Consider the following 14,432-nt stretch of genomic DNA (forward strand, 5'->3'; position numbering starts at 1 on the left):
ATTTCTGTTTTCTCCACTTCTTCTGTACTTGTATCACAGGGACAACCTGGTCCCACTGGTGTTCGTGGTCCAGAAGGTCCTCAGGGACAAAGAGGAGAGACCGGACATCAAGGGAGACCTGGACCAGTTGGCCTCAGGGTAAATAATTTAATAATTTATCACTGGAGCAAATCCACAAATCCAAGTTTTGACTGCATTACTCAAATTGTATTCTACATCCAAAGGGACCCATGGGTACGGATGGTGGTGTAGGTGCCAAAGGACCAGTGGTATGTAAGACAAAATTGAACAGAAAAATAATATAATTATGAAAAGATTTCACTGACATGCTGTCTTTCTACAGGGAAATCTTGGTCCACAAGGTCCGGGTGGGCATCTGGGACCTGCTGGCCCTCCAGGACCTCAAGGAAGCACCGGCCAGCCTGGTATCAAAGGACAACTGGTATGCTGATTCTCAGTTTCAATTCTACAACAAAGTGACTGTTGGCAGTGTTTCATATTCTGTTGTTGATAAAGGGAGATGTTGGTGTGCCGGGATTTAAAGGAGAGGCTGGACCCAAAGGAGAACAAGTAGGATAATAATCACATACATGACAGCATATAGGTTCATACATGTACAATTTCACAGTAAGAGAATGTTACATTCTTCATTATTAGGGTCCTCCAGGGTCCCAAGGAGTGATTGGACCCCAGGGTGAGGAAGGAAAGCGGGGGCATCGTGGAGACCCTGGAACTGTTGGTCCTCCTGGTCCCGTTGGTGAAAGAGTAAGTTATCATTCATCCTCCTTTTATAACCTTCACTAGTCGAAGATGTGTACATTAAGGTTCCTGTCAAATCATAATTTAAGTTAAGTAAGTCACCCCCCAAAATGATAAACCAGTGATTTGGTCCCAGAACATTTGCTAATCCAAACACCTTGTTGAATCATGTTAATCATCTATGTGTGGTTCTTAGTGGTGCTTGTATTTGGAATTGTAATAGAGAACCAAAAACTCCAGATCTGGACTTTAGATAGATGTTAATGATATAAAGGAATTTGTTTTAGTACTATATTACAGTCACATGATGATTGATTCATTTCACTGATCTTGTCTGAAATCCTAATTGTATAAAAATGCAGAAAATAAACATCTGACTCATCTCCGTTCTCAGGGGGCCCCAGGAAATCGGGGATTCCCTGGTGCTGATGGATTACCCGGACCTAAGGTATAGTTATTTATTCCTTAATCTTATTACACGTGTAATTCAAGATATTTGTGATTAAATCTGCAAAATGTTATCACTTATCCAATTAATCGACAACTCTTGGTATTTGATTATTCATTTCAAAATGTAAATATCCTCTGATCTCATCCTCTCCAATGGGAATATTTTCAAATTTCTTACATGGTTGCCTCTTTACTGATATGCTGTGGACCAAACCACTAACTTTTTGTATTTGGTTCATATTGTCCGTCAAATCAAATCAAATCATTGAAACAACTACCTTCAGGTTAATCAACTTCAAAAACAGTCAGCCCGACTTGTGAGAGTATGTGCTATGTATTTGCAAATTTAATAATGTCATCTGTATTTTGTTTGGCTCTGCAGGGAGCTCAAGGGGATCGTGGAATATCAGGCCCACCAGGACCAAAAGGTTCTTTAGGGGATCTTGGCCGTACAGGAGAACCTGGTCTACCAGGTGCAAGGGTAACACTGACAACCCTAACATTTCACTATTTAGCTGGATCTCTGTTAATTCAAACACTTCTGTTTCAAATGATTCTGTTGCTAACAATTGGGGCTGCTCTACATAGGGTCTTACTGGTACTCCTGGGGTCCAGGGGGCAGAGGGAAAGCCAGGACCACTGGTAAGCCTATGTGATCTACACCAAATAATATTTTTTGGTATTACCATTTTGGCATTTCTACAAATACATATGACTGTGTTGATAAAAAGTACGGTTTGCCGGTTGTTTAGGGTGCACCCGGTGAGGATGGTCGCCCAGGCCCTGCTGGTTCCATTGGCAACCGAGGACCAGCAGGAACAATGGGAGTACCTGGCCCCAAGGGATTTAATGTAAGTCTCACACTTTGAAGCAGTCTGTGTCATCCATACTTGAGTCTTTAAAGGTTTTATATTCAAAAGGGTGACCCAGGAAAGACGGGCGAGCAAGGATCTGCGGGAGTGCCAGGTCAAAGGGTAGGTAGCCAGGAATGGAAGTGGGTTTTGGGAGGATTAACGTGTTACAATTATACAGTCAGCAATGCAATGTTTGTTAGGGTACATAACAACTTTATTGTATCTTTGGCCTTAGGGTCCTCCTGGAAAAGATGGAGAAGTTGGCCCTGCTGGCCCACCAGGACCACCAGTAAGTGATGCCACATTGATACCAAATTGATACTTCAGCAACACGCTTATCATGTGACTCACATACTCGTCCATCAACAGGGTGTGGCAGGTGACAGAGGAGAACAGGGACCTCCGGGTGTAAATGGGTTCCAGGTATTTTGTTTTTAATTATCACATACTAATCCCAGATCTCAGTAAGATCTTGCTGCATTTCTTCTTCTACTAGGGTTTACCAGGAAATCAAGGCCCACCTGGAGAACCTGGAAAACCAGGTGACCAAGTGAGTATGCTGAAAGTCATCTTAACATATTTAACATATTTATAATGTATTATAAATCTGATCAATGCAGGATTTTGTTTTGACAACATGTGCATTTGCTTTCAGGGTATTCCTGGAGAGCTTGGTGCTGTGGGTCAAATTGGACCAAGGGTAGGTGGAGTGCACTGTACTAAAACTAGATGTGTGGTGGACCTTGAACCTAAAACTATGTAACTGTTGGGGCTTCTTCTCCAGGGGGAGCGTGGAATTCCTGGGGAGAGAGGCGAGCTGGGACCAACTGGTCTACAGGGACCTAAAGGGATCCCCGGAGCACCTGGTCCTGATGGGCCAAAGGTATCACCAATGTCCTTACCTTTGCGCAACATACAATTTTAGTGTCTTGCAGAAAGCTTGAATTTAATGTACCACTAAACGATTATGGACAATATCTGTGATAATGTAGGTTTTTTATTGGTCTTTTGGGAAAGCTCGGGATGAGCATTTGAGGGAGAAAGATATTTGGGAAAACTGCAAAAGGGGTTTTGCAATCATTCTTCACCTCAACCCTTGGACATAATTCATCCATAAATTTTTCTCTGCTTATCTGGGTCCTTGTCGCGGTGGCAAAGCCCAGACCTCCCGGTCCCCGGCCACATCTTCCAGTGCCACTGAGAGGACACCAAGGCATTCTCAGGCTAGCTGTGAGACATAATCCCTCCAGTGTGTCCTAGGACTGCCCTGGTGCCTTCTCCCGGCAGGACATAACCGGACCACCTCAGGTGTCCGGGAGGCATCACGACTCGAAGCCACCTCAACTGGCTCATCTTGATGTGAAGGAGAAGCGGCTCTACTCTGAGCCCCTCCTGGATGACTGAGCTCCTCACCCTATCTCTTAGGGTGAGTCCAGCCACCCTATGGAGGAAACTCATTTCTTGCTCGCTTCTATACGTTATCTGGTTCCTTTGGTCACAACCCAAAGCTCATGACCATAGGTGAGGTTGGGAACATAGATCGACCGGGAAATTGAGCGCTTTGCCTTCCGGCTCAGCTCTCTTTTCACCGTGATGGTTTGGTGCAGTGACCGCACAACTGCCAACGCTGCTCCGATCCAAAAAAAACATGAAAAAAAACAAAAAAAACTTTGTATCGGTGCATCATTTCGGTGCTCAGCCGCTGCAACATGTGTGTGAAACTGATATTGGGTAAGTAAAATCATACAGCGTCCTCACACATGCACGCAATACTCTTTTTTAAAGGGGACCTATGATGCTTTTACCACTTTTCTAACACTTGGACTTGGACACTTGGTTTCAGAGAGTTTTTTCCAGCACCAGCTCCCTGCAACATCACAGTTATATGGGCGTGCTGAGGTACAAGCTGATAGCTCTACAAGCTGAGTGGAATAAATTAAAACAGACCATTTTGGAAATCCAAGGAAATACATCTGGAATAGGTGCAGATTCTCGAAGATCTACAAAACTTTCTCTGCAGATTATCGTGTGTAGCTGCTCTATCGGAGTCCACAACTGAATACAAAGGGACAAAAATAAACATAATAGGTCCCCTTTAAACTTTATTGCTGGCCTTACCACTCCAATGCATGGTAGGGGTTAAAAAATTTGGGTTAATGGTTCACCCAGGGTTCTCTTGGCACATTCTGAAAATAGCATATAACAAGAAAACAAAAACAAAAACAAAAACAATTGCAAAAATTAAAAAATCAGAAGTAATGTTTATAAGAGTAAAGATAATTAAGACACAGAAGTTGTAATATAATCATAATTTTAATATTTGGATAAAGGTAACAGAGCGTATACCAATATAATCTATATACTACATATATACTATACTATACTATACTATATACCAACAATTTCTGAATTTCTTTGAAGGGTAGTCCTGGTCCCCCAGGGGCCCTTGGTGATGTGGGTCCTCCAGGTCTTCAGGGAATGCCAGGAGAAAGAGGCATCTCTGGCCCACCAGGGCCTAAAGGTGACAGAGTAAGTAACACATTTTTTTCAATTGTATGTTCTGTGTTCCACTCAATAGCATTGTGGGAATTAGTACTTTAGGACAACATGGACAAACTATATGTATGTTGTTTTCTGCACAGGGGGCCATTGGAGAGAAAGGATCAGAGGGTACGCCTGGAAATGATGGAGCACGGGTGAGCAACTTCATATCACCTAACCCACAGATTTTCATTACAATCAAGAATAATGATAAAAGTAATTCTGATTGTTTGAATATTTCCTGCCATTAGGGTGCACCTGGTCCTGTTGGCCCCATAGGACCCGCAGGACCCAGTGGTGAAAAGGTACAATGTTTTAAGCGCACAGTTTTGATCTTCAAAAACAATTTAGCAACATTACTATAAAGACATATGTGCCATATTTTAGGGAGAACCTGGACCTAAAGGACCTGCTGGACCTCCGGGATCAAGAGGAGTACCTGTGAGCATACTTAGTCACTCTGATAAATGCATACATTCCACATTCAGTAGCCGTAGCTATTGCAGTTAAATGTAATAATTGGCCATCATCTGCAGGGAGCAAGAGGTGACCCTGGCCCGATTGGTGCAGTTGGTTTTGCTGGACCACCTGTAAGTCCCCATGCATCAATGCATGCATTCTTGGAAACTCCTACCTCTTTAATTCATGAAAGATAATGCTTTCGAGTGATTAAGTATCCATGTTACTTACACCACAATTATATCATAGGGTCCAGATGGCCAACCAGGAGTCAAAGGAGAGCCTGGAGAAGCAGGCCAGAAAGGAGATGCTGGGTCCCCAGGGCCTCAGGGCTTGGCTGGTGCTCATGGCCCCCCTGTAAGTTGCAAACATGATAAAATCCCATCTGTGACACGATCATGAGTCTTCAATGTAAGTCCCTCTATACTGGATGATTATCTTTATAGGGGCCAATTGGCGTTGCTGGATTAAAAGGCGGAAGAGGAACACAGGGTGCCCCAGTAAGTTTCATCATCAAAAAACTGCTATGATGCAGGTGTTACATAATAGACAAGAAAGGTGTCAGTCAGCGTGAGGGTATCCCCTAAAAGTGATATCATGTTTTTTTTCCCAGGGCCCCACTGGTTTCCCTGGATCTGCAGGAAGAGTTGGCCCACCAGGCCCAACTGTAAGTATCATCCTCAATGGGAAAACCTGTAGACTATTCAGATAATAACTGCTCTCCTCAGGGTCCAGTTGGTGAACCTGGACCACTTGGTGCTCCTGGGAAAGAGGGACCTTCAGGTCTTCGGGGAGACCACGGATCCCCAGGAAGACAAGGAGAGCGAGGACCACCAGGACCACCTGGAAGTCCAGGAGACAAGGGCGATTCCGGAGAGGATGGACCTACGGTTGTAGTGACTCTTTTGCCTGAGAGACTGTTTTTGATCAATAGTCTTAAATGAATTATTTCATGATAAGTCACAGTGGATATATTATATACTGTATATTCTTCTTTGACTCAAATTGTTAACACATAACACACAATATTAACTTCCTGTTATGTGAACTTGGTTTCAGGGTCCTGATGGTCCTCCAGGCCCAGCAGGAACCACAGGCCAGAGGGGCATTGTGGGTCTTCCAGGTGTGCGAGGAGAAAGGGGGATGCCAGGTCTCCCAGGACCAGCAGTCAGTATCAGTTTAAGTCCCTGATCTCCAATACAACTCGAACACATATAAGGGTCAATCTACATCACTCCGGCCTTTCTTCATGTTTTACTTTTAGGGTCCACCAGGAAAACAAGGAGCCACAGGAGCAACTGGAGATAAGGGCCCCCCAGGACCAGTTGGTGTTCCAGGGGCCACCGGACCTCGTGGTGATCCTGGTCCTGATGTTAGTCATGCCTGAGAAATGCCTGAAATTGTCACTCCGATGGTGTTCCTGGTGTCTTAATGTTTGTTTTTCCTACTTAGGGTCCTGCTGGTTCTGATGGTCCACCAGGCAAAGAGGGTGTTCTTGGACAGAGGGTAAACCCAAAAGAAGATGGCAGTCATATGTTGCTTTAGCTGATTATTCATACTTCTACAGGGTGACAGAGGAGATCCTGGTCCAGAGGGCTTGGCTGGTCCACAGGGACTTCCTGGTCCCCCGGGTCCTGTTGGCGTAGCTGGAGATGCCGGAAAAAGGGGACAAGCTGTAAGTAAACCTTGCTTACAAATGTGTCTTGAATTGTTTGTAAGTTGTTAAGCTCTCGCTGCTCTCTTATAAGCTAAACCCAAAACCAAACTGATGTTGTGGTTTACAATTTAGTGGATTAGGTTTTTGGCAAAATGCCGTACTTCAATGATTGCGCAAGTTGCTTGTGATAATGGTGTTCATCCAATATCAACTCAAAGTTCAGATGTATTGTGCAAGTATTGCAAACAACATTTTAACTAACACGACAGTCTCCGTAGGGTCTGCAACTTGTTTGTCCAGAGTAAACCAAATCGCCATATCCTGGTACTTTTTGGCTGAGTGGCGATAAATGACATGCAGTATATATACCGCCATTTTCTGCAAAGTGAAGTCAAAACAAGATAATTTCACAATGTTTACAAGAACAGACAACGTCACTGTTGTTTTTAGTAAGGATGTGGGGGTGTTGCCAGGGGTGCCACTTTGCTTAGGGTTTGCTCTGCCTACTCTGTTTGAAAATAGACAGCTGAATATCAAATGTAAATTCAAGTTGAATAAAATTAAAATAGTCATAATCTCGAAGACAGCTGGGATAGGCTCCAGCACCCTCTACGGCCCTCGTGAAGATAAGCGGTAGAACATGAATGAATGAATGAATGAATGAATATGTCACGTCCTGTGTAGGCTCCCGCATTGCAGTTTGGTTTATGTTACCTTCTTGGGCTTTAGTTTCTGTTTGGACACTCCCACTTTGTATGTAACTTCCTGCATTGCCTTGTCTTCCTTTGTTATCCTCATCACCCACACTTGTCCCTAATTTCTGTTTGTATTTAGTTCAGGTGTGTGTTTGTCCCCGGGTGAGATCATTATCATTTGTCCGTCTGCCTACCTGAGTGCTTTATCCTTCTACTAAGATAAATCTTTTTACCTGCATTTGGTCCTGTTCTCTGCATCTTGGGGTCGCTACACAAAGCCAACGATGCACGACCGTGACAGAATAATCTCTATTGTTTTCCAACAATAACACAGTGATGGAGTGCAAGGAAGACCAAACTGATTCCCAACGTGGCATCCAAATTTGTGTTCTACCAATCAACCATTAAAAAGTATTTTATTACTGTGTGTACTATGTTCAGATGAAATATGTAAGCCTACGTGATATTTACATGAAATACATCAATAAACCTCGGTATACTGCCCAACCCAAGCACAGAGATTTTCACAGTATCACTTTATTTTTCCCCCGGTTACTTCACCATGACAGAAGCACGTGCTTTGTTTGACATGTTAACTAAGAAGAGATGATGAACGCCATTTGTGGGCATGTTTGAGCTTGAATGAACTTAACATGACACATTGGAAAGAGTTGGGTGTTAAAAAGTAGCTGGGAAGTGTTGGCAGAAGCAATTTGTCCCTGAGGCCTTTCTCATTACTCTTCTCAATTGCAGGGCTCCAGAGGACCTGTTGGGCCTCCTGGATCAGCTGGAAAGAGAGGATTAGTGGTGAGTCTTCACCTGACAACAGCTTGATGATAGAACAACAGGAATATTGCTGTTCCGAGTCCTACCTTGATATTTACATGCATTTCAGGGACCCCAAGGACCACGAGGAGATAAGGGTGACTTGGGTGATCATGGAGACAGAGGGCAGAAAGGGCATCGTGGATTTACTGGTTTGCAGGGTCTTCCTGGACCGCCAGTAAGTCAGCATAACAATCATTTTCAGTCCTTCATGTTGTGGTTACATTTAAACAGCTGGTTGGTTTTCTGGCCAAAGAAACACATTTGATTTATTTTGTAGCTCACATAACTATTCAAATGTGAATCTGTGCCCTTGGGAAGCTTCCAACGATCTGAAATTCTCATTTTTAGGGTACAACAGGTGAACAGGGAGCTTCTGGAATTATTGGACCAAACGGTGCTCGGGTAAATGCTACACTTTGCCATATTCAATGTTATTTTTAAGAATAATGTTCTTAGTCTGAATTGTAACACTGCATACTAAATCTTAATTCAGGGGCCACCTGGTCCGATTGGCCCTCCTGGAAAAGAAGGATACATTGGACAGCCAGGGCCAATGGGACCTCCAGGAACCCGTGGAATCTCCGGAGAAATTGGACCGGAGGTATGATCTCAACAGAGCTGGGGTGTCCATACTTTTTCCACCAAGGGGCACATACTGAAAAATGAACGGTTGCAAGGCAACACATTTAGATATGCTTAAAAGTTACTATATATGCTGTTTTTCAAGAAAAAACAGCATCTCAGCTTCGTAATGTAGGTTAAAAAGCCTATTATTAGTATGAACTCACGCTCAAAAAGCCTTTGCTTTTTTCCTCTATTTTTGCTGTTTTTTTAAAATGCTAAATATTTGTGCTATTTTCATAAACCAAACTTGAATTTTGAATTATTATGAATTTATTCTCATTATATCAGATTATTATTGAGAATATAATTTATTCTCAAGATTATAACATTTTCCCCCAACTTCATTGATAAAATGATAAAATAAAATGACATTATTATTCCTCATAATATATTCTGTAGTTTGACTTGTTATGACTTTTTTTTTGTAAAATTTTATTTATTTTATTCTCATAAAATTCCAGCTCTTTTCAACGTTGTCTTATACATTTTGGTATAACTTTATTCCTATTTTTTGACATTATTCTTGTAATATTAATATTAACCCATTTTCTAAAAAAAATAGGTCTAATTTCTTAGTAGAGCAAATTTTTTTCCTTAATATTTTGACCAATTTTTACTGCTGGTTTTACAAATGTCACCTAGTTTTCTTGTTAAATTATATTATTAGAATGTGCTGCGGGCCAATAGAAAAACAAAACAAAACATCTGACGGCCACAAATTGTCCCCAGACTGCACTTTGGACACCCATGCAATAGACAATGAAGCAAAGAAGGTTGCCCTGGAAACATCAAATATAAAACTCCATTATTTCCAATTCACTCAACATCTTTACAACAGATGTTTGTTTTGTTTTTTATGTCTCTCTCGCTCTCCAAACTGGATTGTAATCATAACTATTTTTTTTAACAAACAGGGCCCTCCAGGAGAACCAGGTCCTCCAGGTCCCCCCGGACCACCAGGACCTCCCGTGGCAGCTATGGACGATCTGTTTGGAGGCCCTCACGATTATGAAGATGCACCCCCCCCTCCTCCAGAGTTTAGCGAGGATGAGGCCCTCCCCAACAGCAACTCCTCCACCGTAGTTCAAGTGGACCCTGGTGTCCAGGCCACCCTGAAAGCCCTGAGCAGCCAGATTGACAGCATGAAGAGCCCAGATGGCAGCAGGAAACATCCAGCCAGGACCTGTGATGACCTCAAGAGATGCTACCCCATGAAGAAGAGTGGTGAGTGAGGAAGGATAACACATGACATGGATTGAAGTATTTTAAATTGGTTTGTTATAGTAAAGGCTGTGGGGTTGAATAATTTGGCGTAAACAATGACATACTATATTCGACTGTATTACCACTTCACTATTTCATGACCATGTACTAACATTAAAAACATTAAAACACCAAAAAAGTGCCCCACCAGCCTCGATGAGTATGATGCAGTGTCGTCCTAACTGAATAGATCGCATAGAACAAACTAAGTGTGACCACGCATATTTTTGCTTCTTTTTCTGCATGAAGGGGAATACTGGGTGGATCCAAACCAAGGCAGTGCAGAGGATGCCATCAAAGTCTACTGCAACCTGGACACCGGAGAGACCTGCATCTCAGCCAACCCATCCAGCATACCTCGTAAAAATTGGTGGAGCTCTTCCAGGAACAAACCTGTGTGGTTCGGAGCTGACATCAACAGAGGAACATATGTGAGCGCACACATTTGAACCAAGCATAGTAGCATAGTGTTGAAATATGTATATAACAATGTGTAACGTTTCTAAGAGGGATGATAATATAAGAAACAACACATAGGAAAGTGGGCTGCTCATCGGACAAGTGGTTAGCGCAGAGGCCACACAGCTAGGAGACCCGAGTTCAGTTCCATCCCTGAGTTTGCATGTTCTCCCCGTGCATGCGTGGGTTTTCTCCGGGTACTCCACATTCCAAAAACATGCTAGGTTAATTGGCGACTCCAAATTGTCCATAGGTATGAATGTTAGTGTGAATGGTTGTTTGTCAATATGTGCCCTGTGATTGGCTGGCAACCAGTTCAGGGTGTACCCCACCTCTCGCCCGAAGACAGCTGGGATAGGCTCAAGCATCCCCCATGAGGATAAGCGGTAGAAAATTAATGAATGAAAGTTGAAATGTTTGTAAAATGTAGATAAAAAACAAAAATGGACACTCCTGGTTTACTGGGTTGATTTAGTTAGAGCACTGCTGCCACCTAGCTGTTGGCTTGTGTATCATTCAGGCATGAATACCATGCCACTGAAAAGCTCCCGCCTTGAGAAGCACTGTCTATTTGTGTATTTGGTTTGAGACTTAAGAATGCTGGTTCCAATGAGTTCCAAATGAGTCTTGAGAGCCATGAATGGGAGCAATAAACAGCTGAGTGCATTGTTGGTTGAGGAAGCGTTTTTTTGTGTACGGCAAAATGGAATGAGATCCAATACAATGATGATGGTCAGATGGGATGAATGGCAGTGACGAAAGAATGTTGGTCTCATCGATTTTATATGTCTCTGTAGTTCACTTATGGGAACGAAGATCAGCCAGCAAATACCATCACCGTCCAGATGACCTTCATCCGCCTGCTATCTAAAGAAGCCTCTCAGTCCATCACCTACCACTGCAAGAACTCCGTGGGTTATAAGGACCAGAAGGCAGGCAACTTGAAGAAGGCCGTGGTCCTCAAAGCTTCCAATGACTTGGAGCTCAAAGCAGAGGGAAACAACCGCTTCAGATACACAGTGGTGGAGGACTCCTGCACAGTAAGTTCTTTGTCAGAATCAACAAATCCCCCAAAAGTAGGAGTGGGATAATCGATGCAAATGTCGCCATTGTCAATACCAAGGGATAATTAAAGGCAGAAGCATTCAATGATTCAGAAAAATGACAGGGAAAAAGTATCGACAATACTGAGTTTGTGTTAATTCGTACTAATAATGCTAAAGATGGTATTTAAAAGGTTGTGAATGGGTTTGAACAGTATATCACTCCATTTATGACTAAGGAATCCTACTTTACGGACTGGAACCAATTAACTCAGATAAACGAGAGAGTACTGTAATTGCAATTATTAAAACTCAGATGATGCACTTTATGTTATCATGCCTTCACACGTTTATTATTATTATAGTTATAGTTGGCCCAAATGTCGTCATTTTTGAAGCTCATGGCAGTATCCTGTTTTTTTTATTAAGCTATTTTAGTGTTACACGCAGAAACAATGCAAATATAATTCTAAATGACAAATGAAGTGAATAAATGACATCACTTTTATTTACTCTACTTTTATTGAAGACTGACAGAGAGGAGGGGATCCACACCAATAACGCCTCTTCTTCTCAACATCTTTGATCGTTTGAGATCTGCTTCCATAGTACCGTTACCTCTTTTTGCGACTTGAGCTTCCTTCAGCTCGACTTTCTTTGCCTGGATAGAACTTACTGTAGATACGGCACACGGACCTCATCTGGGTTTGCCACAGGAATGTCCCCTACAGCAGTAGTCCCCAACCTTTCTGGGGCCAACGGACCGGCTGGTCTTCCCAGAAATCCATAAATAGTGTACATTACAGCAATCTAATTGGTCTTATTTATTATGCATTATGTGAAGCTAAGACAGAAAAAACTAATCAAATCAAATTAAAAGCACAAAATGAATACTGACCAGTACGAGTCATTCAGCGCCGTGTGATGTGTGTGGTCAAAGAGTTTTTTAATATCACAAAATACAATGCTTTTGATAAACAAGATAGAGAGCCATGGCAAAATGTTCCCATACATTTTGATCGAAAACCAAATCATCCAAAAACCAAGGTTTATGTGCATACCATCGATACACTCACCTTTATCTCGTCTCTTTCACAGAATGCAAATGGAAACTGGGGCAAGACAGTGTTTGAGTACAGGACACAGAAAACTGCCAGGCTTCCCATTTTGGATATTGCCCCTGTGGACATTGGCGGCCCAAATCAAGAGTTCGGCATTGATATTGGGCCGGTGTGCTTCTTGTAAAAACACCAAGGAGACTCCTGAGACTATTGAACTGACAGGTGTTCTGATCAGCCGCATTGTACATACAAGTACTGAGGACTGTTCTGGCCCTGTGGCAAGATATTTATTGTGCCTTTCAACTCAGAACACATCCAAAGATTTAGTTAGATGAATGTTGGGAATTGGCAGAATCATTGATTTTTCTGGTTTCTGGTCCAAAGTTATTTGTTTTGAAAAAGCGACAGTCCAGATAAAGATTGGTCTGTGTATCTTTCAGCCCCGCCCCAAAATCAACAAAAATGAAAAGCCTAAATAATATCTTGGATTGTTTTTTTTTTGTGAGTATACTTGTGTCACTGACAACCAATGGGAAAATAATACATTTTTGATGAACCAATGTTTGTATCCATTCATTTCAACTCCACATGGACCACATAGAATATTCAAGAAATATTGAGATTGACGTTTCCTCTGTGAGCTACCTCGTCACCGAGACTGACATCCAACGATACAACATGGAAATGTTCTTCCACAGGTGCTGTTTTGTATAGTAGCATGACACTAACTACTCCACGGCAAGGGTCGGGGGGGATGCCAATAAAGCCAATCTTTCTGTCTCACGATGGAAAGATGAATACGATGTTAGTGTGAGTCGTGTGTGTGTGTGTGTGATGCTTTGTAACATTTAAATCTCAGTTTCCAATATTGAACAGTAAAAAGTCGCAACGATTATTCTGTTTTTTTATGCATGTCAATTCTCCCTCTTCAGTATCCTGGGTCAATATATGCTCTTAATCATTTCATTTCTTTTATATAAAAAGGTGGCTGTTTGCTTTGTATCTCTTGCTATGCAACAAATTAAACAAAACGCGTGTTAATCTCCCAAGCTCTTGTCATATTAATTTAGGAAGGTTTTTTATTTTTGTCATTTTGCACACAAAGTGACAACTGTATTGATAAGAAATGTATTCAGGAAAATAGTTTGACTTTCTTTGTGTAACTTGAACTGTTGAATGTGCCCTAAGTCATTCTATTGTGGTCATCTGGTGCTTATTCAAGTATATTTATTATAGTTTGTTTTTTCAAAACACATTTGTTAGGCTTGGCTGCCTGCTAAATCCCAGGCAGAAGGGAAAAGGAGAAAAGAGGACACCATTTTTCACACTGGATGCATTTGAATTTCATCCGTTGAAATAAACATTGCAACTACTTCTTTCTGCCTGTTCTTGTTTCATATGACATAAATGTTCAAACTCCAAAATATGAAATTACTATTTCACAGAACAGCTTTCTCACTGAGGAACATAGAAAAATATACGTACATGGGGAATGTGTGTATGTTGACATTGTCTTTAAAAGGCAGCAGCTGTACCATTACACCAATGGGGACCGAAATTAATTGTTCAACAACAATTATTATTTATAAACAAAAGGGATCAAACCCAATCACCTTCAAGGCAACAGCTGTAGCATGACACCACCAGGGTGCCAATGACTTGGTGTTCTATGCCTCATCGCAGCGGTGCACATTTGCACAGAATAACGCCCCCTGTGGATCACAGGGCGCTGCACACGT

At 42.1% G+C, this 14,432-nt stretch overlaps 1 protein-coding gene across 1 annotated transcript in view; it reads left to right on the forward strand.

The window, feature by feature from the left end:
- Positions 1–13,253, forward strand: part of col5a2a (collagen, type V, alpha 2a) — a 42,057-nt gene extending 28,804 nt beyond the window's left edge. Inside the window, exons 19-54 of the mRNA XM_058082645.2 lie at positions 40–138; positions 225–269; positions 344–442; positions 517–570; positions 658–765; positions 1,154–1,207; positions 1,592–1,690; positions 1,798–1,851; positions 1,962–2,060; positions 2,130–2,183; positions 2,299–2,352; positions 2,433–2,486; positions 2,560–2,613; positions 2,719–2,763; positions 2,848–2,946; positions 4,485–4,592; positions 4,706–4,759; positions 4,856–4,909; positions 4,992–5,045; positions 5,141–5,194; positions 5,313–5,420; positions 5,510–5,563; positions 5,677–5,730; positions 5,792–5,953; positions 6,123–6,230; positions 6,328–6,435; positions 6,516–6,569; positions 6,631–6,738; positions 8,169–8,222; positions 8,311–8,418; positions 8,592–8,645; positions 8,737–8,844; positions 9,782–10,091; positions 10,380–10,561; positions 11,387–11,629; positions 12,731–13,253. Coding sequence (XP_057938628.2) covers positions 40–138; positions 225–269; positions 344–442; positions 517–570; positions 658–765; positions 1,154–1,207; positions 1,592–1,690; positions 1,798–1,851; positions 1,962–2,060; positions 2,130–2,183; positions 2,299–2,352; positions 2,433–2,486; positions 2,560–2,613; positions 2,719–2,763; positions 2,848–2,946; positions 4,485–4,592; positions 4,706–4,759; positions 4,856–4,909; positions 4,992–5,045; positions 5,141–5,194; positions 5,313–5,420; positions 5,510–5,563; positions 5,677–5,730; positions 5,792–5,953; positions 6,123–6,230; positions 6,328–6,435; positions 6,516–6,569; positions 6,631–6,738; positions 8,169–8,222; positions 8,311–8,418; positions 8,592–8,645; positions 8,737–8,844; positions 9,782–10,091; positions 10,380–10,561; positions 11,387–11,629; positions 12,731–12,877 — 3,357 coding nt within the window. The 3' untranslated portion in view covers positions 12,878–13,253. The remainder of the gene's footprint in view (positions 1–39; positions 139–224; positions 270–343; positions 443–516; positions 571–657; positions 766–1,153; positions 1,208–1,591; positions 1,691–1,797; positions 1,852–1,961; positions 2,061–2,129; positions 2,184–2,298; positions 2,353–2,432; positions 2,487–2,559; positions 2,614–2,718; positions 2,764–2,847; positions 2,947–4,484; positions 4,593–4,705; positions 4,760–4,855; positions 4,910–4,991; positions 5,046–5,140; positions 5,195–5,312; positions 5,421–5,509; positions 5,564–5,676; positions 5,731–5,791; positions 5,954–6,122; positions 6,231–6,327; positions 6,436–6,515; positions 6,570–6,630; positions 6,739–8,168; positions 8,223–8,310; positions 8,419–8,591; positions 8,646–8,736; positions 8,845–9,781; positions 10,092–10,379; positions 10,562–11,386; positions 11,630–12,730) is intronic.
- The last annotated feature ends 1,179 nt before the right edge of the window (positions 13,254–14,432 follow it).

This window comes from Doryrhamphus excisus, linkage group LG12, assembly GCF_037039965.1.
Source record: "Doryrhamphus excisus strain RoL-2023G ecotype Guam linkage group LG12, RoL_Dexc_Guam_v1.1, whole genome shotgun sequence".
NCBI classification, from domain to species: domain Eukaryota; kingdom Metazoa; phylum Chordata; class Actinopteri; order Syngnathiformes; family Syngnathidae; genus Doryrhamphus; species Doryrhamphus excisus.